The sequence below is a fragment of the Theileria equi genome (genome assembly GCF_000342415.1).
Source record: "Theileria equi strain WA chromosome 2 map unlocalized gcontig_1105316255037, whole genome shotgun sequence".
NCBI classification, from domain to species: Eukaryota; Apicomplexa; class Aconoidasida; order Piroplasmida; family Theileriidae; genus Theileria; species Theileria equi.
The window spans coordinates 335,218-361,249 of record NW_004668230.1 but is presented as its reverse complement, the minus strand read 5'-3'; the positions used below and the strand labels follow the sequence as shown (position 1 = coordinate 361,249).

At 40.9% G+C, this 26,032-nt stretch overlaps 14 protein-coding genes across 14 annotated transcripts, besides 1 other annotated feature; 8 read left to right on the top strand and 6 right to left on the bottom strand.

Moving 5' to 3' along the window:
* Positions 1–216: 216 nt before the first annotated feature.
* Positions 217–873, top strand: BEWA_036490 (fumerase dehydrogenase family member protein; the record flags this gene model as incomplete). The annotated part of the gene is made up of 1 exon (XM_004833008.1): positions 217–873. One exon carries the CDS (start codon positions 217–219, stop codon positions 871–873), a length of 657 nt encoding a protein of 218 aa, XP_004833065.1.
* A 673-nt stretch (positions 874–1,546) lies between these two features.
* BEWA_036480 (hypothetical protein) lies at positions 1,547–2,992 on the top strand (the record flags this gene model as incomplete). Its single annotated transcript, XM_004833007.1, has 1 exon — positions 1,547–2,992. One exon carries the CDS (start codon positions 1,547–1,549, stop codon positions 2,990–2,992), a length of 1,446 nt encoding a protein of 481 aa, XP_004833064.1.
* Positions 2,993–3,087: 95 nt separating this feature from the next.
* Positions 3,088–5,264, top strand: BEWA_036470 (fumarate hydratase family member protein; the record flags this gene model as incomplete). The annotated part of the gene is made up of 9 exons (XM_004833006.1): positions 3,088–3,127; positions 3,206–3,251; positions 3,476–3,607; positions 3,648–4,047; positions 4,120–4,222; positions 4,257–4,316; positions 4,447–4,524; positions 4,558–4,758; positions 4,847–5,264. 9 exons carry the CDS (start codon positions 3,088–3,090, stop codon positions 5,191–5,193), a joined length of 1,407 nt encoding a protein of 468 aa, XP_004833063.1. The 3' UTR covers positions 5,194–5,264.
* A 206-nt stretch (positions 5,265–5,470) lies between these two features.
* BEWA_036460 (hypothetical protein) lies at positions 5,471–5,885 on the bottom strand (the record flags this gene model as incomplete). The annotated part of the gene is made up of 2 exons (XM_004833005.1): positions 5,471–5,704; positions 5,811–5,885. 2 exons carry the CDS (start codon positions 5,883–5,885, stop codon positions 5,471–5,473), a joined length of 309 nt encoding a protein of 102 aa, XP_004833062.1.
* A 106-nt stretch (positions 5,886–5,991) lies between these two features.
* Positions 5,992–6,864, bottom strand: BEWA_036450 (conserved hypothetical protein; the record flags this gene model as incomplete). The annotated part of the gene is made up of 1 exon (XM_004833004.1): positions 5,992–6,864. One exon carries the CDS (start codon positions 6,862–6,864, stop codon positions 5,992–5,994), a length of 873 nt encoding a protein of 290 aa, XP_004833061.1.
* Positions 6,865–8,029: 1,165 nt separating this feature from the next.
* Positions 8,030–8,059: a sequence feature (AT_rich).
* A 367-nt stretch (positions 8,060–8,426) lies between these two features.
* BEWA_036440 (signal peptide containing protein) lies at positions 8,427–9,629 on the bottom strand (the record flags this gene model as incomplete). Its single annotated transcript, XM_004833003.1, has 1 exon — positions 8,427–9,629. The coding sequence occupies one exon, from the start codon at positions 9,627–9,629 to the stop codon at positions 8,427–8,429; it is 1,203 nt and encodes a 400-aa protein (XP_004833060.1).
* Positions 9,630–11,421: 1,792 nt separating this feature from the next.
* BEWA_036430 (hypothetical protein) lies at positions 11,422–12,447 on the top strand (the record flags this gene model as incomplete). Its single annotated transcript, XM_004833002.1, has 1 exon — positions 11,422–12,447. The coding sequence occupies one exon, from the start codon at positions 11,422–11,424 to the stop codon at positions 12,445–12,447; it is 1,026 nt and encodes a 341-aa protein (XP_004833059.1).
* A 990-nt stretch (positions 12,448–13,437) lies between these two features.
* On the top strand, positions 13,438–14,880 carry BEWA_036420 (hypothetical protein; the record flags this gene model as incomplete). Its single annotated transcript, XM_004833001.1, has 1 exon — positions 13,438–14,880. One exon carries the CDS (start codon positions 13,438–13,440, stop codon positions 14,878–14,880), a length of 1,443 nt encoding a protein of 480 aa, XP_004833058.1.
* A 1,059-nt stretch (positions 14,881–15,939) lies between these two features.
* BEWA_036410 (signal peptide containing protein) lies at positions 15,940–16,677 on the top strand (the record flags this gene model as incomplete). Its single annotated transcript, XM_004833000.1, has 1 exon — positions 15,940–16,677. The coding sequence occupies one exon, from the start codon at positions 15,940–15,942 to the stop codon at positions 16,675–16,677; it is 738 nt and encodes a 245-aa protein (XP_004833057.1).
* A 165-nt stretch (positions 16,678–16,842) lies between these two features.
* BEWA_036400 (hypothetical protein) lies at positions 16,843–18,141 on the bottom strand (the record flags this gene model as incomplete). The annotated part of the gene is made up of 2 exons (XM_004832999.1): positions 16,843–17,411; positions 18,033–18,141. 2 exons carry the CDS (start codon positions 18,139–18,141, stop codon positions 16,843–16,845), a joined length of 678 nt encoding a protein of 225 aa, XP_004833056.1.
* Positions 18,142–18,680: 539 nt separating this feature from the next.
* On the bottom strand, positions 18,681–19,478 carry BEWA_036390 (hypothetical protein; the record flags this gene model as incomplete). Its single annotated transcript, XM_004832998.1, has 1 exon — positions 18,681–19,478. One exon carries the CDS (start codon positions 19,476–19,478, stop codon positions 18,681–18,683), a length of 798 nt encoding a protein of 265 aa, XP_004833055.1.
* A 2,860-nt stretch (positions 19,479–22,338) lies between these two features.
* On the bottom strand, positions 22,339–23,640 carry BEWA_036380 (signal peptide containing protein; the record flags this gene model as incomplete). Its single annotated transcript, XM_004832997.1, has 1 exon — positions 22,339–23,640. One exon carries the CDS (start codon positions 23,638–23,640, stop codon positions 22,339–22,341), a length of 1,302 nt encoding a protein of 433 aa, XP_004833054.1.
* A 970-nt stretch (positions 23,641–24,610) lies between these two features.
* Positions 24,611–25,261, top strand: BEWA_036370 (signal peptide containing protein; the record flags this gene model as incomplete). The annotated part of the gene is made up of 1 exon (XM_004832996.1): positions 24,611–25,261. One exon carries the CDS (start codon positions 24,611–24,613, stop codon positions 25,259–25,261), a length of 651 nt encoding a protein of 216 aa, XP_004833053.1.
* A 52-nt stretch (positions 25,262–25,313) lies between these two features.
* BEWA_036360 (hypothetical protein) lies at positions 25,314–25,928 on the top strand (the record flags this gene model as incomplete). The annotated part of the gene is made up of 1 exon (XM_004832995.1): positions 25,314–25,928. One exon carries the CDS (start codon positions 25,314–25,316, stop codon positions 25,926–25,928), a length of 615 nt encoding a protein of 204 aa, XP_004833052.1.
* Positions 25,929–26,032: the final 104 nt, after the last annotated feature.

Here is a 26,032-nt window from a genome sequence, read left to right as displayed (position 1 = left end):
TCGGCCCTCGGCAGACTCAGAGTCTGAAATTTGGCTTTCGCTGCCTCAAATCGCATGCCGTGACTTTTATATCCACAAGAGACGAGTGCTGCTGCAGTAGGAGCTCCACAAAGGCGGTGGATCCGAAGATTCAAGACAAGCACCGCCAATCGCCAAGTCCTGGAAACGGGACGATACTGAAGAAATAGCTCAAGCAAACGTGACTATTCCGGGTTTATGGTCTCTCTGATGACGGGGTTTTTTGGCGTTCTCTGCAAGAGGTCACGTGGCTATAAGTTCATAAAACCGGCCGTTTCTGGTTCCTCTGGTCTACCATCCAGACGCTTCGAAACCAACGGGTTCGTGAGGAAACGCAGAGAAATTGACGAGAAGATGGTCCCGTGCGAATCTTGCGGGAGCTCTTGTTTAAATGGGCAGGGGTGTCTAGAACAGTCCCAAGGCAGTTCCAGGACCCCAAAGGGGTTACTTCAATATGGAGCCTTGGCTGGTGCTGCGGGAATCTCCAGTCACTTTTCTGAGCAATCAAGAAGCTTCTCGTCTGCAAAGGAAAATGGTCTGGAACAGTACGTCGATGTTCTGAAAACCGCAAAGAACACCAGTACAAAGTACACTAGACTAGACGACTTGAGTGAACTTGTCAAAGCGCTTGAATCAGGACTTGTGAGGAGCGATGGAAACTCAAAGTTTCTCTCGGTTCCACAACTTGTCCTCAGGGAACTCACGTTTAGAGCATTCACTGAAATTATGCACTTTTTGAGAAGCGAACATTTGGAACAGCTGAAAAGGGTCTTGGATGACCCTGAAGCTTCCGATAATGATAAATTCGTCTCGATGCAACTTATCAAGAATGCATGCATTGCAGCCGGAAGGTAAGTGTCTACTTTACCAGGGATGGGTGAATTGATGGAAAAGGAGCGGCTTTCAGGGGTGTCCATTCATACTAATCATTTACTACACAAGTGGAGGTATGAATGGGCGAGTACTAGCGGAGCTAGGAGGAGCTCTATGGCGACCTATGGGAGCCTGTAGAAGAGTAGATAGCTACTGCGAGTATACGCAGTATAGGAGCCTAGGGGATCTCTTCACTGTCTCTATATGCTGGTAGACAAGTGTCTTGATAGCTATCCTACCGTAGGAAGTCTCTAAAAGAAGGATAGACAAATAACTACTGGCGAGATGATCACTATGGAATGAGTGTAACGAATGGGCGACCAACGGGAGCCTAAAGAAGAGTGATGAAGACTCTATTAGCCTAGTGAGTAGAGGAGAAGTGGCGAGTATAAAGAGTATAGGAGCCTGTGAGATGACAGGAATGGAGTCCATAAGAAGCTAGAAATGCTGATGGAATGTTCCATATGGTAGAGAAGACAGTTGTGAGAGAGGATGAATGTATGGTTGTCTAGGGAGTAGTTAAGAGAATGTGCTCCCTTTGGTCGCATTGAGACTACTCATGGATCTCAGAGTTTTGAATGAGCATATTCTCTGAACATGGAGGATGAATTAGACTGATGAGAGGGACTATAATGCCAATATCTGAGGACTTGCTATGAGAACTCTAGTAACTATGGCTAGTGAAGAAGTAAGTATCGAACTTAAAGAAAACAAAAGTGCAAATGGTGGAGATCATACATATCAAGCAAATACTTCCAGTGGTAATGGTGTTACTATTAAAGTCAAAAGGTCTAATGAACCCCAAGGAACCAACTTCTACAGGTACACCCATACTCTGCAGAATGGAGGAGGACAATTCATACTAAAGGAAGTTAAAGATGATAAGAATAGCTGTATAGATATAAGTCTTTCAGGTGATAGAAAGGTGACCTCTGTTTCTGCATATTATTGGAAGTATGGAGGGAAGGTTCTATTGATAGAAGTTAAGAGTGGTAGACCAAAGTACTATGCCAATACTGATAATAAGTGGATTGTATTAACTGGACATGAAAGTTCTCGACCTCCACTCAGAAATAATGATTTCGAAAAAGCTCTGGATCAACTGGTTTGTTCGAACTATGGCGCTGTTACTATAGATCTATCCTTTCAGAATTCTAGCAAACTTTCTAAGAATTATACCAGTAGTGGAAAGGACAATAAGTACTGTTGTTACAAGCATAATCCTGGGGGTGTTAATGACCGAGGAAATATCTCTGTTACTAGTGGGAAAGTTTCTTGCGTACATAAATCACCATCTGGTGACTTTTACAAGCATTCCATTATAGGTGGTAATCAACTTGCAAGGATAAGATACTATCTTGATAGTGCAGGGAGTAAGCCCGATAATAGAAGACGTATAAAACTGAATGGACAAACATTTCCCATTCCTGGTGTAGAAACTATCTCTGCATTATACTGCGGAGGAAACCCTGTACTTATATACGTTGACGGTGGAGATAAAGCCGAAGGCTGGTACAAGAAGCCTACTGGCACTGGTAGTAGAGGTAATGATGAAGAGTGGACAAAATCTCATGTTCTCCAAAATATAACACCTGATGATCTAATTGAGAATACAGAATGTGGAAAGTATAATGATATTGTGCGGGCACTAAAGAGTACAGGTGGATGTATAAGCTTGCAAGAATGTACTCCAGAGCCTGCTAAACCACAAGGAGTACTACGTTCTGATGAACAGCCTGAAGGTGACCAAGATGAAGTTGAGGAAGAAGAGAAAAAGAAAAAGAAGGGTGATGAAGCTAAAGCTAAAGAAACTGCTAGAGGTAGTGAAGATGCTCAACAAGATGGACTAGACAAAGAACCACAACTAAAGGAAGAAAAAAAGAAAGATGAGGAATATTCTGGTAAAAGATCTGCTGCTGCCCCTGTTACTGAATCTACTGCTTCTGAAGGTGAAGGTCAAGCTGAAAAACTTGCTGTTGAAACCGGATTTACTACTGCTGGTATTGGTCTAGGGTACTTCCTTGCTGGTTCCGCAGGATCCGGATTAACTGATGAAGTGTTTTTATGGATTAGTAAGGAGTACCATATTGAGTATGCATAGATCCACTTGTGGACTTTTGTTCCAGGTGGGAATACAATACTCATCCATACTGACTATTCTGCTCACACCAGTTGAGACATGAATGGAGTACTGCTATGGAAGAAGATGGTAACCATGGAGGAAAAAAATGTAATGGTATGTAAAATATGAAGAGTGAATCTGAGGAAGCTTCTTCACATCCTTCTACTACTCCATCTTAATAGTGGCTTACAGATACTCCCTATGGATATAATGCAGTATACTCTCATCCCTACCTGTGGTAGGTAGTGCTACAGAAACACCCTCTTCTCAGTATAAATATTTCTGACAGATTCCTTTTTAGTTTCTATGCATAGTGTGGATTAAACGTGGACATTGTAAAATAATATCCTTCGTATGGTTGCTACACCCCTTCTAGTTGCTCTAAGAATGCTCATCCTTCACCTCTGGTCACTCTGCTATATCACCTTTACCATCTTTACAATATTTCACATTAATATTCAGGGTATTACCTGGTTGCCAAGACACTGGAACTGCCATAATTCTGGGCAAACGTGGAAATTCCATCTTTAGCGAGGGAGATGAATTGGCAATAACCGGTGGAGTATACGACGCCTATATGAAACAACATTTCAGGTATTACGTGCATCTTATACAAATCCATTTCTCCTTGCAGATATAGCCAAATGTCCCCTCTATCAATGTATGAAGAGGTAAACACCAAGTGTAACCTTCCTGCTCAAATTGAACTTTATTCGCAAGATGGAATGGAATATAATCTTCTCTTCATTGCAAAGGGTGGTGGATCAGCTAACAAGACCTTCTTGTATCAACAAACAAAGGCTGTTTTGAATGAACCAACACTTGTAGAGTTCCTTATGGAACAAATAAAGACGATTGGAACATCCGCATGTCCTCCATATCATCTTGCAATTGTTGTTGGTGGCTTGTCTGCAGAAATGACGCTAAAAACTGTAAAGTTGGCGAGTTGCAAGTATCTAGATACTCTTCCAACTCAAGGAGGTCAATTTGGTCAGGCTTTCAGGGATATGGAGCTTGAAAGTGAAATTTTAAAGGTTAGTGTCCACCTTATGATAATTATCCAAATTTGTTTGTCCTATCCTTTTATTCATTTCAAACACTTTCAGAGGACTAGAACAATTGGAATTGGGGCTCAATTTGGAGGAAAATACTTTTGTCATGATGTTAGAGTCGTTAGACTCCCAAGACACGGGGCATCCTGTCCAATTGGTATGTAAATGTTTTTGAGAAATGTGCTTCACAGGAATCGGAGTCTCTTGCTCGGCAGATCGCCAAATTCTAGCCAAGATTAATGAATCTGGAGGTATTATCGTAGTTAGTCTACGCGAGTGTGGCCGCTAGGAACTTGGTGTAGATGGTCCTTGGCCATCTATAATCCAATTCATGGCAGCTATACCCGCATCATTCTAAATACATATTCACAAAACATCTAGTCTACTTGGAGCAACTCGAACATGACCCAGCGCAATATCTCCCGGATGTATCTGAAACGATCCAGGAGGCATCAGATGGTAAGTTGTCTTTAGTCTCCATAAAACGATCAGGAAATGAAGTAAGAATAGACATTTCCGTTGGTATGGAAAAGGTGCTAGAGCAAATACGCCAGTACCCAGTAAAGACACGCATATTGCTGTCTGGACCTTTGATTGTTGCCAGAGATATTGCGCATGCTCGTATCGTAAAGCAGTTTGAAGAGACTGGGAAATTGCCAGATTATTTTAAAGAGTTTCCGATATACTATGCAGGTTTGTTACTCTCTTTATCTTCTGGAACGTCTGTGCGAAGCTGTACTCTCTATTCATTCCTAAGTGCAGCCACTAATACATCCTACAGGTCCAGCCAAGACCCCTGAAGGTTATGTCAGCGGTTCATTTGGTCCAACTACTGCTGGAAGAATGGACACTTACGCACAAACTTTGATGAAGAACGGAGCCTCGCTAATTACTCTGGCCAAGGGAAACAGAAGTACTCAGTTTAGACGTACCTGTAAAGAGTATGGAGCTGTTTACCTTGGCTCTGTAGGTGGTCCAGCAGCTTTGATTGCGCAAGAGTGTATCAAGAGTGTAGAAGTAATCGACTTTCACGAGCTTGGAATGGAAGCTGTGCACAGGATTCATGTAGAAGACTTTCCAGCGTTCATTGTCATTGATAGCAAGGGAAATGACCTTTACATGGCTTAGCGTGTTTCCGTGTAAAGAATGTCGAGTTCTGTGAGATCCAGTCGTGGATTAGTGACTAAATCGTATCAGGTTTAATGTATGTCCCAGTCTTTCAGAACCATTCTTCCAAGGGGGAATGTTGTCTAGATACTTATGAACTGGGAATCCGGGTACATGCACGTGTATGGTAGAAATTAGGGTCCATAGGGACCACAGACAACCGTCTGATTCCTCCGCCTACAAGGTAGATTTTACTGCATTAATAACAAGTGTTTACAGCTTTGTGTGATGCTTTTAACTATAATATTCTCCCCATGGAGAGTAAATCCTCAGTAAACCATGTATCTTCCTCCCTATGTTCCTCACCAGCAGGTGCAGAAAAGTCCTTCATTAAGTGGAGTTTATGCTCAAAGTCAAACTTGTCCACATTCTTCCATGCTCCATCAACTTTCTCAAAACAAAAGGTCTCATCTCCGGCACCCCTTGTATAGACACTGAGAAGAGTGTCCTTCCCTGGAAAAAAGGTAGGCACCTGTACATCCTTCTTGAGTGTCTGTAGCACTCCAAAGCGTATCTCCGTCGTCCACTATAGTCACTACAGAAGATCCATCCTTGGGAACAAAAGCCTTGTGACTCACTCCATAAACCAAATCATCAGCCAGAGAGAATAAAGAAGAGTCTGGAGAAGAGAGGTCAAGAGTAGTTCCTTCCATAGAAGCTACAGATGGAGAAACAGAACCTTCTAGTTGTTGAGCAACTTCTTTAGGTACAACATTACGGAGGTTCTTCTGAACAACCCCAATTGACTCCTCTCTAGCACTATATGGAACCTGTTACAAAATCAATGAAAAACGGAATGAAGTATGAGTCATTTAGAATAAGACTGTATATCTTTGGTGTGACCTCATTGTTCTTGTAACGTCTAGCTGGGCAGAGAAGTGGGTCACTAGAACAGAGATCCTCTCCAGAGCAGCTGTGTATAATACTCTTGCAAGCTCCTCCCTTTGCCTGAAAGTTTCCAAATTGACTCCTTCTGTAGCATAAACCGTGTTGAAATATTGTAATTCTAAGGCATGAGTCAATGATTAGCATAGCCCTTTGCAAATAGTAATTTATATGATCCATACAAAGCTCCTTTATTAACTCAATTAAGATGATAGAAAATGCCAGAGAGAACAGTGTAATGAACCTAAAGTCCCTTCTATAGAGTAACTCTAGTAATTTGTGCAGAAAAACGGCGACGCTCATACTAATTGCATTCATAATCACAATCCCTATTAGAATAATGAGTAGCCTCTTCCAAAATGTTAACAAGATAGCTCGCCATAAAATGTGTTTCACGGGTTTGGGGGCTCGCTTTCGCCCATCCTTACCCATGTATTCATATGCCTCCAGGCTTGCGATACCATCGCTGACATGCCTTGAGAATATAGGATACCAGATGATTGTCTGGTCTGCCAGTGGAAGTGGGTGAATCATGTAAGCGTCCAAGTACCTCCTAGCTGCTGTCCAAACCCACCTGTACATCCATAGCAGAAAGACAAAGTTGAAGATTCCCTTGTCATCAAAGTATTTAAACTTCTTCCCATTCGGTGCTATTGTCTTCTTCCTGACCACCTCCACTTCACTCTCCCAAAAGTGATGAGTGGTAGTTTCTGATATAGGCACTTTATCCCACATTTTAACGTTCATATGAGACGCAAACCTGGGATTCTAGTGTGTGGAAGGATGCGAATTGCAGAGACAGAGCCGAACGGGTCCATCCTCTGCCCTCATTATTCTAATGTTATGAAATGAGCAGCCATGTGTTTACATGAAAACAAAACATAAATTTGGTCAACTGACCTTCCACATCCATAAAAGAGTGGAAAAAAATTCTGCGAAGAATATTCTTCGGATATCCCCATTAGCGAAGAAAGAGGAGAGAAAATGTTTCTTCCGGAATAATTTTTTCTTGTCTTAATCGCGACATTTTTAGTTCATCCTACCAATTTGCTCTTGAAAACTGTCACATGTGTGTCACGGTACAAAACGAGGAGTTCCATCTGCTGTGAGTTTGTAGACTTTTGCATGTTGCCCCGTGATTGGTGAGTTTTATGCCAAATTTTGCTACAGATCAAGAGAATGTCGTTGTTGGACAAAGTGTCTAAATGATGGTTGTATTGTCTTCCATAGGAATAGCTAACGAGAGTAGTCTAGAGGGCTGTATCGCTAGCACTGCCTACTGGAAGAGCATACTGCATTGATATTGTCGTGATTCCATGGATTATTTTTGGCTTGTTGCAATGATATGTCATCCTTTTTGCCCATATTGTCTCATCAACATCCTCATTCACTCACACATTTGGAAGTGTCTATGGTGTGAGCAGGAGATTGTGCAAGTTTCGCAGACAGTGCATTGTCACTAGTTCTCTATTCTATGCCACATGTTAATAGATGTGGATTATACCTAGAATTTGGCCTGTCCATGTGTTCTGGGGGACAGGATGGAACCATGCATTGAAGGATTTGAGGATTCTCCACAGTTTATAATGGAGATGTGTTCAAGTTTATATCCACAAGAGGTAGAGAATCTTTCCATTTCCATCCTACGCATCCCTGTAATGATGCCAGAATAGTTTTAATGATGAGCAGGACATCCATGTAGGACCATATGACTGTCTACTGTTCCACAACCAATGTGTTAGGATATTACCCATCATTCTACAAAGTAGCATAGTAATGATAATGATGAAACTGCACTAATGACTTTTAGTGGCCATATCGGCCATACTGAAAAATGTGTGGGACAAAGAATCTCTATTGTGCCGCTTTTAGGTCATTTACGTACTATCGTCCCCTCATTCTTCTATAAACGATAAATAAAATTAAAATATTTGATAAAATAGAAGAGTCTTGTAATTGCTGAGAAAATAATGGAGATTAGTGGTGATAATTATCCCGACTTGCGACGTTGTTCTACACAGACAGCAAACAACGGGACTAGACCAGTATACATGGATAGGATCAATGCTAATGAATAATGTATGAAAGGATATAATCACGAGGGTATTGAGTGTGCAGTAAGTGTACTGTGGATTAGGATTCTGCTCTTTGGCAGATTTTACTGCATTAATAACAAATATAAATCCACCCACAGGATGGATTACTAGTCCATACAATGGACTTTCTACTGAAAAATAATCCTCTTATGGGATACAATATCGGTGAGTCTATCGTGTGTTAACGGTGTATCGTCAATCAGGTCTGTACGTTCAAGCGGTTTGCATGGCATTCTTTTTCTTGTCAAACTCTGTTTTATTAATTCCTTTCCATTCTCCACCTTCCCTCTCAAAATATTCGGACTTAAATTCCTTATCCTTGAGCGTTATAAGAAGAAGTGGGTTGCTATTCCCTTTTGTGTAAATTTCTGATGAAAGACATCTCTCGTCCTTGCCCTCAGCCGCCTTCCAGAGAGACTCACTACCATTTTTAACTTCCTTGACAAGGTAATCAAGTTTTGGAACAAACATTTTTACCTGTAGACCGAGCAATTCGGTTGGAATTAGATAACATTGTTCAGTGTCCTTTTCACTTCCAATGTCAATAGTAACGTCTGTTTTGTTTTTCGTCTCTGTCTTAATTAGATTGATTCTATCAGGAAATGAAAGTAAAGTTTCTACCCAACCGATGTCATTCTTAAGATAATACTTTCGTGATATGCCAGAAGATTTTTTCACCACAACAAACACTACTTCAGGTTTTTTATCCTTGTCAAGATATGCCTTGGCATGTTGCAATGTCTCTCCATTTCCTAATGACCATATGTGGTTCGCATCATCTTTTAGCTTTTTTATTGACCTTCCGGAAAGAGGAACAATAAGTCTAGTTAAGTTATCATCATAGTAATAGTCAAATTCTTGACATTGAGAGCTGTCTGGATTATTTAAATCAATGGTACCAGTATCCGATTCTAAAGATGGATCATTTTCAACACGTCCATCTGACTGAGTAACTGGAGTAGAATGAGCTTCTTTAACTAATTTTGTCAATTCATCCTTATTGACTGAGGTCCAATTCCCACCAGAGAATGAACGGTAACCTTCCATCAGTCTTCCGTCTCTCTTGAATCTGTATAGAGCGCCTAATGGTTCCTTTTCTCCGAGGTAGAAGATGGCTATTGAACATGCATCCTTTGGATCTTTACCTTTCCAAACTACTCTACCGTCGTATAAAACTTTGTTGGTAGAAGTACCCTCCTTAGCCTTTAATTTAAGAACCTTAAATCCACCTTCTTCTCCTTCTTCAAGATCGAACAGTGACCCATCTACTTTGGAAACCAAGGAGTTTTCAGGGTCTGTAGATTCCGAGGGATTCCGTTTCTCTGCGCCCTTTAATGCTTCTTTGGCACCATTATTGCCTCCACACCTTACCCATCTTATTAGAAATATTGCCAAGAGTGTATGAGCAATCCTCATTCTTCCTTCATGCCTGAGTTTCCCGTACTCTCTACCATGAATGCTAAAAAATAGTGCTATTAGATGGTTCCAACAGACTCTTCTTTTAGCCACTAAGTCCGGAGAAATCCGTGGGTGTAGAGGAGGAAGAGATGGTAATACATAGATGACTAAGCCTAAATCCAGAGTATTATAGCCCAATGTTGGACATTATTCTATAGTTTTCCAGCAAGATTCCGATATACCTTTATCTAAGGGTGTTTCTATTATGGTCCCATGAGTGCTACTTGATCATTCCACAAGATAATTGAACAATTTCTGAGATCTCTAACAATGTTCCATTTCTTTACCGTATTGGCGTACTTATAGTGTAAAGAACTGACAGAAAACCTGTACATTTAACATAGCCACTTGTAAATAGATAGTCTCCAGAAATACTTCACCATCTATAATTATCCAGAGAGGGGGAAATTGTCCTAGTATGGACGACATCAAAGTAATAGACCTATGGAGACTCTGGAGGGTGAGTTCTGTTGTGTCGTAATGATCTGATAAATTTGTAAATATACGCCTTGAACCACATGCAGTGGCAAAGGGCTCTTCATCTACTACCTCTGTAAATGATTGTACTTTTTCTGAGAGACTTGTACAAGGAGAATCTTGGAATTTTCAGTGATTCTATAAACAAGGTGGTGCAGAGTACATGGCCCTGATGAAGGATGAATGTCTGTATACTTACCAACTCTCCCAAAGGGTACTTTATGCTCCAGAAAATGATCCCATTTATAGGCAGAGAATTCTCATCCCTCAAAATGGCGGTAGTACTGCGCCTTATAGCTCAGCCCATTGTCTTATGGCATAATGCACATGTTAGTCTCACGTAAAATCTAGAATGGATACTACAAGGCGTTGGCGCTATTAATTCTCATGACTTGGCGATCCGCTCTCAATTTGTACATTTCATGAAGATGGCCTGGTAGCATCTACTGGATCGTTACTTTACGCTTTAGTTATTCAGAGTCTTAGGGTATCCTTGAGTGTTCCACTTGGCGGTACAGGTATGGACTGCCCTCGGTCCTCCAAAACAGTTCTCCACGTTATGTCCATGAACAAACAGATGAAATAAATAGTTTATCCTATGAATGCTTCAAAATGGTTATCAGGGCGTTCTTACCCATTTTAGAGAGCAAAAATTAGTGACCATATTCCACTGTCTACCACAACATCATGGCTGCACTATTTAATGTACAGTTTGCGCTTTCTCCCACAACTTTGCCATTCACATCTCTCAGAGTGGAGTTTCCATTCTCTTTCATTCTTTGCATCCTTCTTCCTCCACGTATCTCAGCCTATCATGCTCATTTGACTAGCCTTAGTCTCCGTCCCGTTTGTCTCTAGGGAGTCACTCCTGCATGAAATCCATGGCGCATGTACATCCATACTATCCATTATAGACAATTGTGAGACGTAGGTTGCGAGTATAGAGAGAATAGGCGCACATGCATGACCAAGGTCTTCCGTTGGCAGAGGTGGCGGAAGGAGGGACAAAGGATGCGAAGAATGAAACGCAAGTCGGGGTAATTATCACCATAATAATTAGTGACATGAACAAATGATATCCTCTTGCTATTTTCTAGAAACGTTTGGTCTATGCATTGTGCTCTTTTCCATTCTAGGTCCCGTAAGAGTAACGGCAACCCGCGATATTCTCGACATTTCCCGGAGGTTCTCTGACTTGGTAACAAGAGATGAAACTAGAGACGGTATTATTTGGACAACCAAATTCTATCCTCTTCCGGGAGTTGAAATTAACATGGTTGTGGAGCGCGGAGAGTTCGTCTGGCTGGCCCCTTCAGAAGAAAAGTTGGTGAGCCTAAGTCTAACCTCAAAGAAGGATGTGCCATTTTACGCGCTCTTGGAATCGACTATAGACGGAACATCCAAGAAATACTACTTCAAACATCGAGATGAGTTGATGACCCAGAAATGTAAGACCTCGCATGAAGTTGTGCTTGATCCCCTATGGAAACCAATTATAGAAAAGGAATACTACGATGCAATTGGAAACCTCTTGTACAGGGGATTTGACATATCAGGCCTCGTTGATAACAATGAAATTCTTGTACAAACCTACCGACCATATGGAGCTCCAACAAAGGCCTTTATGCCACAGCCACGTACCCGAATCAAATACGTGATAGATGGATATGAAACGCTATGGAGAGCCTCAGAAGAAGCAGAGGAATGTGTACTCGTTACACTCCATGGAAATCTGGGAGAAGGCAACTATTCATACCATAGCGGCTGTTCTGATGAATCCACCTCAAGTTCCAGCCATTCAAGCCACATTGGCTCTCGTACTCGTAGCAAAACTAGTCAAGATACAGCTTCCGAGGAAGTTACAAAGGAATTCAATAGTGCCAAAAGAGAACTGAGAAGACGAGGTAGAAGTGCATCGTCTTCCAGCAAGACAGAATCGCCAAAAGTAGCAACCAGTTTAACGGATGACAAGTCAAGTCCTACAGGGGTCAGTACATCTACCGGGAAAAGTGATGGTCAAAAGGCATCTCGTGGTTTAAAGAGGAAAAGAAGCGACTGCTTTAGTTCCAGTTCACAAGAGCCAAATGTAAACGTTTCTAGCTTGATGAGAGACATGAAAATTATACGCATTGCAGTAAAGGGAACACAGGGCATCTACTCGGTATACCTCGAAAAGGTTAGGCAGGGATGGTTTGAGATTACCAGGGAGCAATTCCACAGAAAAATGGAAGAGTTTGATGATGAATGGGATGAAACAGAGGCAAACGTAATGAACGAACCATCCTCTAGCATGACATAGTTGTTTGGCGATATATTTTGGATATATGTGAATACCATTATTCATGAGACGTATACATGGCCATGAATAGTGCCACATGACTCTGTTTCAGGTACTAAACTCTTGATCCAATCGCAGATATAAACACCTAAACAGGACAGTTTAATTAGTATGCAGTCCGGATGAGCCTTTAATCCTAAAGGATGTTAATTCCACCAGATTTACTCTATATCAGATATGAAATATTTATACATTAGTCTAGTGATAGTTTACTGACGCTCTACATGTCACACAGTCGACCACTCTGATCTGCATGCAGGTTGAGTGGATGGACATTCAATCATTCTCATGGACTGTACTTATGATATATTCGAGACTATATTCTCTGCAACTATTGGCATAATTGCAGAATATCCGTTTTTGGTGCTCTAAACTGCACTAGTTGTCCTATGAAGTAAGAGGTGAATGATTTTTCCAAATTTTAATTCTCATCGACTTTCGTAATTTCAAGAGGGGCAATGAGTTATTACGCTTATTTATGATGTAATGAAAAGGTTTATCCCAAAATTACCATCAGTTTTACCGGGATAAAGCCAATAAATTCGTCTCAGCGAGGCGTAGTAACCACATTGACATACCCACAATGGTTGGGTTAATTATCACCTAGACAACCAAAAGTACCTTATCCATTCATTCTTTGGTATTATAAACATTGTTACAGTCTGCATATCGTTCGTTTTCCTAAAAAAGACGCTATACTTTATCATTATCCTCTTTTGTACATGCGTAATATTATCGAGGTATAGGAGTGGAGAATGTTCCAGACTCTTTTACCCTTTTGTCTTTAGTCTTGTAGTTGAGTTTTGTTGTCTCCTGTTGAGTTAATCCTTCTCTGGAAACTTGCAAAGTAGCGTGAATTGTCATTTCATTGATCCATAGGAAGTTAAGTGCAAGCAACGTAGACACACTCTTGGCATGTTAAAGTATATTTACACCTAATATACAATCAAAATGACGCAAAAAGGTAGAGCCATCAAAGAGCCAGATGATAGGCAAGTTCTGCCAAGTGTAGAAAGGCTGGCTATAGTTGACATTGCAGAGAGCAGTAATAAGGAGTATAAAGACAGGAATGGAAAGGTAATTACTATGGAAAAGGATGCTGGTGAACATTACAGTGGCTTCAAATCTTACTCCCACATGAGTCATGGCAATCACATTGGAAAGATCATTCATGATGGAGTTACGCAAAAGGGACTCCCAGAGGTTCTAGGATGGTGTTACAAGGTTGTAGTTTACTATTTGGATTATGATTATAATAACAGGATTCCCCTCCTTGTAGATATTTACATAGGGAATGGCAAAACGAGCTACAATAACTCTGCCAAGGAAGTTAATCAATGGTCCCATATAGTAAACTTTTCCGGGTCTACACGTAGAGAGCAACTCCTAAGGATCTCTCAGGACATTGGATTTCCTATAAGCATAAATGTCAAGGCTGAGCGTGACTATGTAGTTGGTAATAATAAAGACTTTCCGCATGTACTCGTCGAATATAAGAGACTTTACACTGCGTTTGCAAAATATGTCCATAAAATCCCTGGAGAGAGGATGAGGGTAATATCAACCCAGCTTGGGAAATTTGACCATAATTCTAGAGATAGAAACCTCTATAGGCGCATATACAACTCTGCATCCGTTTACTATTGGGTTGGAGATAAAGACCTAAAACTGCCGCTATTCCTCGAACTTCACTCCACCGAGTCTCATCTGTACAAATTAAATAACAATCACTGGGTTCCAATACTCAAACCTTTAACTTTTGACGAACTTTTGGACCAAGAAAACTTTGATAGAAACAAGGTGATCCCATTTGACATGTCAAAAACGTCAACTTGCAGATACATGAGAAGTGCATATGTGACTAAAAAACCGTTTTTGGATTCGTCTGAATCCTTAAAAGTTGAAGCTTTCCGTTACAAGGCTCAAAAGGAGTACCAATTTAGCAGAATAAAGGACGGAACAAAACACCAAGTTGGATTCGATTCTGCATTTAAATCGACCATTAACGTGATTTACACGTATTCATTCCCCAATGGAATGAGTCCTTATTTAATCCACTTACCACAGGCTGGTAAGAAATGGTACATTTATATAAGGGAGAATACTTGGGGTGTAGTTTCGAATAATCTCCCCAAAGATGAAAAGGACCTTGAGAGCATTTATAAACTCCTGGAAGCGTTCGATGACGGGAGAAGTGACGCTTCTACGGAATTCAGCGACTTTTATGAAGTGGAAAATGTTAAAATTGAAAATGAGGTTGAAGTGGAGATTATCCAAAAATCGTCCTCGTGGAATAAACCTACATGGTTAACTGTACTAGAAGCTGCCATAGACATTTCATGGAAAGTTTTACTCGGATTAGTGTGCTACAAGTTCATCAAGAAGAGAGTATAGTCGTTATATTCTACTGTAACAAATTTGCATGTCGTCTCGGTATATTTTTTGGAGATTCAAGTTTCTAAACGGAATAAATCCCGCATTACCCTTTCTTATGGTACTATCCTTTAACATCTGGGCTGCCAGTCACACTCTTTTGACATCTTCCATGTCGCCAGAAAGTCCAGTGGATGTTCAGGGCGGCATCGCCGATAAACCAGCGTTACCTAGAAATAACCACCATTAACAGGGATACAACTAATTAATTGTTGATACGATAGGGACTCGCGATTAAAGGAACGTTCTACTCCAGTTACTCCAATATTCTTTAAGGAATAAAGGGGACCCTAGAGGGATCGTTTGTGCTTGAAATATCACTACTCTATAGAATTAAGGACTCTCTACTTAGTTCTGATTTAGCGTTATCAGAAAATATTAGCTCTATCCTTCACCATTTACGGACTCTAGAGTTTTCCTGGTCCGGATTGGGGAACTGCATGCATCCCTTTTACCGAGTCTTCAGAGAGTTTTTTCTCTTAATCTCCCTATAATTGTCATTCTTGAGCCTAAATATGTATTTACTAGTCCAAATTTTGGCTATAACGGCTTACCTGGCCTATAAAGAATGGTTGGACCTTGTGGAAATCTTCTTGGCGATTTTGCCATTCACACCGTTGAAAGTCAGAATCCTTTACCATTTTAAAATCCTTGAACGCTTAAATTCCCCTGTAATGGCTGTATAAACTGGCTATGATTCTCCAAAGGGGCTCTAAACGACTGATAGTCTCCGTATAGTCTTCTTGAAGCAGCCACTTGAGATTGCCGTAACTCCAACATTTACAGCTTCAAAATACCACCAATCACTAGTCTAGTGCTATAACATGTATAAAGCTAAAATTTTTTCACGAGTTGCTCATACTCGCTGTATCCTCTGCTAGCCAAAGGGTTGTCTGGATTTTTAAAAGTAGCACAAGTTGTAACCCTGACAAATGTTATAAATTAGATGTATTTAATATATTCTTTAAGGAGGAATATACATTAAACAAATTAGACAAGGGAAAACTACAGAAAGGCAAAATGACACTCATATTACCCATTCTACTAGTTGCAGTTGGGACTGTGTTTGGACGCAATTTGGAGGAGAGCCAAAAGATTCCACTGACTCTTGAACTTCAGGGAGATGTTTCAGACAAGATATTCACGGCTCCAGCAAACGATTTTTTGGACGGAAACTTCTATGTAGTAATGCCAGAACACAGTGCAAAGTATAGAATTGGCGACGTTGTGGATAACCAGGAACTAGTTTTGGAGGACTCCGAGCGGAACGTAATCAGGACTGTTGCCTCATTTAAAAGTAGAAACAGACGGTACATCAAGGTAATAGATACAAAGATTGGAGGGGACGGCGTATTGAAGCGAGAAGTGGAGGAATTTTACAGGGATCCCTCAATGAAGACCTACATGCCAATTAATAGAGAACCGGTTGATTTTGACATTTTGAACTTTGCAAGAAACCCGTACATACATATCACGTATTTAAGGAACCGTAGAGACATCAAGTTTTCCATTAAATTTGAAATGAATGATCACTTTAGAATTGGGGTATGCAAGTATGGCGATAGGATTATCCATGCGCTGGTAACGGACGTCCTGTACAAAACCGTCTACTTTTATGGGTCCTATAGGCCTCATAAAATTATCATTTATTCGTATATGAAGAATGGAACTTTTATAAAGTCAAAGTACATCTTTGTCGGTGGTGAAGAAATGTTTAGACTTGAAGAAGAATTGACCGATTTAGAAACTATGAATTAGTACTTTTATTTTTACGTGATTGACTATCTCTAGAGAGACAGAAGAATGGAGATATAGCCCATTCATCCATGACAGGTGACTTACAACGGCATCCTCATCCTCCCTTATGGTCGCCATAGAGCTCCTGCTAGTCTCTACGCTCCATTACATTCATTCTTGGGGACATTATTCATAGAGTTGTATAAGTCTCCTTTTAAATCCAGTGGCTTCGAATCTGCCGCAAATGATTTTATAATGTACTTCAGTTTCGGTTCCGTCATCGTACCTTGAGAATACGTGGACTCTTGGTCTGGCTAGCCCACCTTCCCAGAGGACATTCCTCTGTATGAGTCCATCTGTGTTATTATCTAAAGGGAGTCCGTTATATTTTATATCTCCAAGGACGACGAGATCTTGCATCTCTTCCTGAATAGTAAACTTCATGGGTAGAGTTTCCAGGTTCACCGGCATTCCGGTCTCAGGATTTACGTTTTGGGTTCCCCAGTCAACGACCAGCTCCACCTTGACGAGGATGTCGCTCTCTTCGGTCAGAATATCGATTGGTACGGGGAGCCTGGAGATTTTCTTGTAAGCCTCTTCACCTGGTCTTTTCATATATTCCTCAACGATATTGTCGTATCCATATAGACATTTTCTTCTGCTCATTACGCGTACGTATTTGCTATTGTCTGGACGAGATATCACGAGGACGTACCTAGTAACCGCCAACGGGTCTCCCATTGTTATCAGCCTACCTAGATGTAAATATATGAACGAACGTGATGTCCGTAGCTAAGCGGAGGAGATCTCAAGCGAGTATACGCAGTATAGGAGCTGTAAAGGCGATCAACGGGAGCCTAAATGATCAGCAGATAGACTATAAGAATAAAGTAGTAACCATGGAAACTGAGGATGAAGAAGAAACTACCAAGCATTAGAAACTCCAACCCTGGTATTGTTGCATTATACAACTCGATGTTGGCATCTCATAATGACAAATCATTCATCTATTCTTCTAGGGACTCCCTTTGGTCATCCTCCTAGCTCCACTAGTAGAATGAGAATCTATAAGGAGTCTACTAGAGTGAGAACAGGTGACCATTCAGGCTCCTATACTCTGTATACTCGCCATTTCTCCTCTATTCACTAGGCTAATAGAGTCTCCATCACTCCTCCTTAAGCTCCCGTTGGTCGCCCACTCGCTACACTCATTCCATAGTGATATACTACCTAGTCTTTGACGTCGGTAGGTCACCTGCTTTGGTCAATGGACCTACGCAGTGAGAATCCTTCTCTTCTTCTAGGCTTCCGTTGGTCGCTCTAGTCCCTCATTCTTCGGGACATTTCGCTACGCTCCATTCACATCCATTACTTACCTGTATCTGAAACCTTTCCGATAACGTGGCTATACTTTGAGCTTCTCTTTACGGAGTAATTCACTCCACCTACAAACCTTGACGGAGTGACAGTGACTCTAGTCGGCATGTCTCCGTAAATGTCTAAATCCACCTGAATCTTGTTCCTTGTAGGCAGGGGACTATAGACTCTCTTTACCACTACGAGAATTAATAGTGATGTACGTAGGATGGTAACCACGTTCATGGCTTCCTCACATCACCTTCATGTTCCCTTAAAGATTAATGGCTCTGTTTATGGACATTGATGGATTTGACAGGATAGGTTTTTGTCTTGAAATAGCACTGAAAAGTGGCCAAAGTGAGTACAGAAAAGGACCTGTAATGCGTGCATGCAGTTTCAACCCGAAGTCCCAGACACTGTAATAATGGCGAGTATATGTAGTATAGGAGCCTAGGCGAACAGAGTGAGCCTGTATATCTCTAGAGAAACAGGAAGGATGCAATTCCACTAGAGGGATAAATCCCTGGTAACAAGTAGCGCCAACTTGGGATATCCATTGTCAAGGTAGATGGTGGAAGAGGAACATGATTTCTTCCATCTTCCCAAACTCTTTCTTCTACATCAAAGTGAAAAGTTAACCTCTTATTTTAGATCAGATACTGGATCTATTTGGCGGGTTTCTCGTTCTTCTGAACAACTGTTGGTTTTTCTGGCTGTTGACTAACCTGTTTAGAAGCTGGTTGAGAAGGCTGATTAGTCTCCATCTTTTTCATATCATCAAGCTTCTTGTCAAACTCTTTCTTCTTGATGAGAGTCCACTTTCCACTAGCATTCTTTTCAAAATAGAGAAAGCATAGGTCAAAAGTGGTAGCTAGTGTTAGGATTGCTACGGAGGTGTTTCCCCTTGATTTAAGCTCACAGGATACACATCTCTCTCTTTGAGCATCAGGAGTCTTCCACATTGATGCTTCTCCCTCTTTAACCTCGTTAATCCATTTATTTGGGAGTGGAGTGTGTCTCTTGACATTTATTCCAGAGACTGTGGAAGTACTAGTGTTATAGACTTCATTATCCTCCTTGGTAACGTCCATAATATTTGTAGTAACTTTTGTTTTTGCATCTTCAGGAGCTCCAGATGAGTTACAGGTGGTTATAAGTGTGTTACGGTTAGTGACACTATTCCACTTATTATTACTATATTCAAAGTCTTTTGTCTCTGTACTGTTACCCTTCTTTACATAAAGGGTACAAAAGCCTCCTCTTCTAGTATAAAAACGAGCGCAAATACATTCTTCACCATTCTCACTCTTCCAAATTTCCCCTATACAAGATACGCTTGTAGTCTTGAACTTTGGGAATGCAACAGTGACTAACATTCCGTGTGCATAATATTCATAAAGGTCGGCTACATCATCTGACAACATCATGAATTCCAATCTCATTTTTGTGTCTACAAGTACCATGATGGTAGTAAGTGGAAGGATGGTAATGAGAGCAGTCACAATACAAGGTTTGGGGAGCTAAAGAAAAAGTATAATCCGGAATAATCTGCTAGGGAGTCTCTCGATCCTACTCTTAGCCTAGTTAATAATGGCGGAACTATTTTACAATGTAATGATAATTTAAAGACCACTCATTATTCATCCTATGGATGGATAGACAAATCATTAATACAGTAAATCTGCCAGTAGGCACTACTATACACACAATCATCCATGAGAATATCTGGACTGTTATAACACTCGTTTGCTTGTTTATAAAAAATTTAACTCTTGGTATACAGCATTACTCGTTTTGTTATAAAGGTGCATGTCCTGAGAGCACTTCCATCACTTGCCTATTCTTGGTAGTTATCTTGGTGAGTGTCTTTTGTAGATAGTATTACCGACTCTGTAGGAATGTATCATCATCACCGTTACTAATGGACTATGGGTAGGAGGTTAGAGCTGTTATACACTATAAACATTATTGGTCCATACTGTACCAAGTTTCACCTAGTAAAGTTTAATGGTGAAGGAACCTTTACCAGACCCATTCAGGTACCGCTGGTCAGTCCCTAGCCTACCTCCGACCAAGGTCTGAGAACTACCCCGGCTGGGCCATTCCCTCCGCTAGCGGTACCTGAATGGGATAAACGTACAGACTCCCATTCAAGGTCTTGCTAGAGAGAGTATGTGGATACTGAGAGGCTTAACGAATGTCTCGCAGACTTTTATTCACCCAATGAATGCCATTCCCTTCCTCATACACAATCATTCAGAGTAGAGCAAGATGAGGGTGTTTGACCTCGTTTATTTCGCCATCATTTGCGGAATATGTAATGCCGGATTTCACGGTCGAACCCAGGACATCTCCAATAGGGGCAATAGGTTGAGCGAAGAAAGCAAGGCGGAGGAACGAGACAGTGGAGAAGAGAGTGAACCCAAGAATCAAGAAGATGTGGCAGAAGAGGAAAAGACCAACTTGAAAAGGGAAGAGAGCGCCGGTGAAGGGATCCCTCAACTGGTCCTGGTAAGCACTCTGCTGGTGGCTCCTATAGTGATTATGACGATTTAAGGTCTATAGTCAATGTATAGTAGAAATGAGGTGACTCTGTATAGGTAACCGATGAGAAAAGGTCGATAACACAGTGATTTCCGGAATGAATGCTGAGAGCTGGGGGACACTCAAATTTCCGAACATTAAAGCTATCGCACATTTTGTAAGAACTATACTTGTGGATGTAAATGTATAAATTGTTGACGCTTTTTGACAGACAAGGCCTCCATAAAGAGGAGCTTTGTCCAGAGAAAAAGTTTGATCAGATGAGATGCAAAGCATTCTCTAAAGAATCTCGCCAGGGAGGAATATCTGTGAATTCCAGAGGCACAAATTTAGGAGAATAACCATCAGAATACTCATAAATTTAAAATGTAAACGTTACATTCTTAGGCAGTTTTACGTCTATTCTAGGAACCACCAGGGGACATAAACCACCCCTATAGACAGTAGACACTACATGGACAACTCATCCCATTTAGATGCTCTCCCGTCACATTAATGTCTATAAATTTGCCGAAAATAGTTGCATGCCGGTGATATGTCGATCAGATTCCGCGTACATTTGCATTATGTTTATGCTCTCTAAAGTAGCCTAGGCAGTTGAGAGAGTAAAAGTTAAACTTTTTAGTGAAAAGATAAGGACACTTCTCCTTTATCTCTATTAATCATCGCACTCTTACCTGCAAATTTTCACAGCATAGCTCCTTGTTCACATTGAGAAGCCCATGATTTCGAGGTCTGTAAAGACTGGTTTCTTCCTCCAAAGAAATGGAATAGTGAGTAGTTTAGACGAGTTTCTACGAGTGGCAAGATCTGGAACGAGTAAATGGAGCAGAGAACCAGACCCATCAAGAAGAAACCTCCAACGGATGATTAAAAGGTAACTGTACCAAAGGTTTGACAAAGAACCCTCTGCAACTCATTCTGGAAATGGATGTTTATACGCACTTGGAGCATCAGTTTAAGGAGCCACTACTCATGGAGCTGGCAAAATCCAATGGAAGCCACGCCTACTACTGCACAGTGTCAACTCTAGAATCCTCCAGTGATAGACCATGAAAAGCCTTCACATTATGCACCATTCAATTTATATACACTTAAACACATTAGTCGCTGTCGAGCACTACTCAACTCTTGCAAAGAGATCATCCAACAACTGCCTTGTCACCTTGCGAGTCTGTTACAGCAGCTATGCAAGATCTAACTAATAGAACTAGATGTAAAACCCCCAAAACATTCATCTTCCAGGTTACCTTATGGTGATTGAGTTTGATTGGCGGGATGAAGAATAGACAGAATGCATGGGGTCAAAGGAAGAGAATATCTATGGATATACGCAGACTGTGGTCTAAATTGGGATATTGTTGAGCAATAAAGATTCTTCCAGAATGAGAAAAAACTGTACCTTCAAATACTCCCTTTGGATGACCAAGAAGGCTCGTAATCCCATGCTGGTGGACAGAGTAGATGGAAGGAGGAAGACTCTTGTTGGAAGAATGAATCAGTATAAGAGGGTAGGAAATAGAGATTTCCCAACCTTTATAGTTGTATTTATCAGATTGGAGATGCTTCCGGAGGGGATCACTAAGTTTAGAATGTTTATCACTATTCATTAGACCGAGTCATCCTCCGTCAGAAGCTCAACTATGAGCCACTTTAGCAGTTACATCACACTCTGGTGTTGTGGACCAGCTCATTTTTGGATACGGGCCAAAGTATTTGTTTACGGGTATGACGACCATGGATCTCTCGTTCCTCGGGCAATCATTCGGGGCTGGTCGCCTATTCACCATGGTAGGTGATTAAAAGGATAATGAATGTGACAAGGTAAACCCCTCTTGTATAGATTCCATTCTCATATTGAATGCCATCATTATCGGTTTCTTCATCATTTCCCACCTTGTCTGGCTCGTCTTGTAGAGGACCAGTCGGAAGTTCAGAGGCATGATGCCTTGAGATTGCCTTGTCATCAGGCCCATTCTGAGCAACAGCAGACTCCTTTCTAACTCTCTCGATGAGTTCCTTCATTTCACCAATAGCGTCTTCAACCTCCTTTACATAATGGGCGGTTGGAAAAGTAGTGGAGTTATGCAGAGATAGTGCAGCCCTTCTGCAGATTCTTATGCATTGTTTATTCAACTTCTTCCCGCTTTCCTCCTCAGGTATACATTGCCGTATCATCTTCAAATGTCCTTCCAGATCTATAGTCGCAGGAATAACACGTGCCATGTTATCTCTATACCGTAACCTGAGCTCATGATACTGCCCTGCAATCTGCCTGTGGATTCTTTCAAGTGCAGTGCTTGGTGCATTATTTACAATGTCAAGAGATTCAGCCTCTATCCTCTTTGCCCTGTCCATCGCATTCTCAAACTTTTCCCTTGTGAAATTCATCTCCTTTAGATCGTCTTCCAGGGCTGTTTTGAGGGTCCCAGGTACCTTCTCCAGTTGCTTCTGGGAAATGGATATCTCCATGTCGAATAATATCTCACTAATGTCATTTATAGTCAGTTCTTTGGATTCGCTGTAGACTGGTTTATGCGGATACCAAACTCTCTTGACGGCATTTGACTTTGTCAAGGTCTCCAGCCAGCGCAGTAGTCTGAATTTGTAGTTCAGAATATATTTATCCTTCTCTATTCTTTCCAAAATAGTATTATTACGATCCAGGAATTGCTTTGCCCTGTTTGTGATTGTCATGATGATATCCCCGGCATTGCCGCTCAAGGCATTTTCAATGTCTGTAAGCATAGCTTTGACCTCGCGACTAGTACTTGCAACCCTAAGATACGTCTGTCTTAGCCATAGATAAATATCATTTTCTACCCGTTCAATCTCTCGGATTTCCCAGGGATTCTCAGCCTCGGATCTCGAAAGGATTCCCTTTACTAAATTGGTCACATCTTTAACCCTTTTAGAGAGTATATCCCTTCCGTTGATGACTGTAGAGAGGTGTTCCGAGTTTTTCTCCAACTTTTCTTTGATTTTAATGAGCTCATCTCTTGCTGAAGATTCTGCATCCACTGCATGTGTCAATACCAGCAGACCAATGACCAGCATTAGGGGTACCCTTTGATATTCCATCTTCTCCTAATTACCCTCTAGACTCTCTCCTCTATAAATCTGCAAGAAAATGGATACACTCTGGTAAACCATGAATGTGATTTTCTAAACAGCCATCGGAGCAAAACGTCACCTTTGGCTTACCATCCTATCAGCGCTACATTAGTCTGTTTACAATGTTTTAGAGTGGAACAATTATAACCTGGCATTTTTCGGTACTGCAAAGGGTTTTGGTAGGTGGTCAATCAACTTAAATCGTCATGGGTGTATGTCATTCTGCATGGATTGTCTAGCCCCGGAAACAGTACATTTTCACTCTCGAGGATTCCAAAGAGTTACTTCTTCCTCCTGGTCTTCCAAATAGTACGACATTCTTTATCCTCTCGTCCTGGCACTCTTTTAGACTTATCATGAGTTTATACATGAATAATGGGTTATGAATGTCATCATAATAAGGAGTATAGGCAGATAGTACTGCATTATAACCACAGGGGCTAGTCATAAGAAGCTATTAGGGAGCCTCGTGAAAAGAACATTGGACTATTTATGTCACTAAATAGGAACGGGCTACAGTTTGACGTCTTAAAACACCCATATACCATAGACACAATTACAGGTATTTCTCCATCCATAAAACCCATTCTTAAGACTATTGGACTGCAAGTTTTAATAAATTCTAAAACAAATTTCGTGTTTAGACATGGTGGATTAAAGAGGAATGGGCGCATAAATGCCCAGTTTATAGGTTGTAGGTGAATAGTATGAGATGGAAGGAATAAATGGCATATTCTTTATTCCACTATTCCTTATTATTCGTACGTATGGTCACTATTCTATTCTCTTCTTTATCCAAATGGGGTCTGCATGATTGTCTATTCTTCTTCCTCTTCCTTGCATCCAGTAGTTGCTTCATGATGGAAATATAAAAGGGAAAGTCTCTTGTAGTTTCTAATAATCACTTGGTTTCTTGAGAGGGCAGTAGTTAAGAGAGATGAGACTCTTCTCTTTACTATCCGCAGCATTCCTGGTTGGATTCTGCTATTGTGTTCCTCCAAATGACCGTAAAGATAAAGGAGGAGTTGGTGAAACGAAGACAGTCAAACTTGATGTTAATGGTATAGACACTAATCTCTTCTCCATTGAGGAATCATTTTCCGGAGGAGTACCTCTCAAGACAGTGACTCCAAAGGATGGTGTCCTCATAACTTCTGTTGTGGATGGAGAGAAGGAAGTTTGGAAGGGTCTAGATAAGGAGCATGGTCAAAAGGTAATGATCTGCTATGATGGAGAATCTCCTGCATCAGTAATTGTAAACTTTGTAAAGGCTGATGGAAAGAGCACTTGGAGATGTTATAGCGTGCAGGATGATGGATGGGAGGTAGTAAGGGAAGAAGATCATGAAAAGCTCTTGGATAAGCTCAAGAATAAGGCTCCAAAGAACGTCCCTTCTCTCCCTGGTACCATTGATATAAATAATCCAGACAGAGAGCAGTGTGGCTGCTTCTATCACTTCTTTTATGCCAATTCAATAGAGCTTATTGTTCCTAAGAACATCATGGTTACAAAGTTAATGAGTGGAAATGAGAGTGTTTGGACTCCTTCCTCTGGAGAAAAGTTCGATCATGTCAGAGCTATATCTTGATAAGGATAGGAAACTTGGACTCATTCTTATCGTAACAACTGTCTCTAGTACTATGAACAAAACTTATCTAGAGCTCAAAGCTGGTAAATGGGTATCTTGTAATAACTATTACTGGAAAATTGCAGAGTTAAGAAAAATTAGATTATGGAAAAGTAACTTTGAACTTGACATATCTCTTGATAAGGATATTAAAGAGTGTACCATTTTCGAAGCGGAATTGCTGGGTGTTACTACAAAGTATTTCTTTCCAAAGGCTGAATACGCAGCCATTAAAGTCAAGAATGGCGATAAGGAACTATGGGCATCCGAAAACCGTACGTATAAAAAGGGAGTAAAGGGACTACTCGATGGATATGACGATTACTGTCGCTATTGTGTCATTCATAAAAAAAGGGGTGTAGAAGTATTAAAGGTCACTGTCGTGGAACTCCTCTCAACGAGACATAAATGCTTTGAAAAGAAGAATGGTGGATGGGTATCCATCGAGAAGAAAGACTATGATAAGAAGATAGAGGAGATGACTGGAATTTCGACCGTAAAGATTTCTGATCCAGCTACCAAAGTGCAAACGAATACTCAGGACTCCATCAATACCGCTCTAGAGTCCCTAAAACCTACAGAAAAAGGTTCTTCTACTACTACTCCACCTCATCAACCTGAGTCTTGATAAAGCGCTTTAATTCTGCAATGACCATCCAGCGGCCATGCACATCCCATGGATGTACACACACTCAATGCAGCAAATCTACCAGTTGGTAAACCCACATGTGC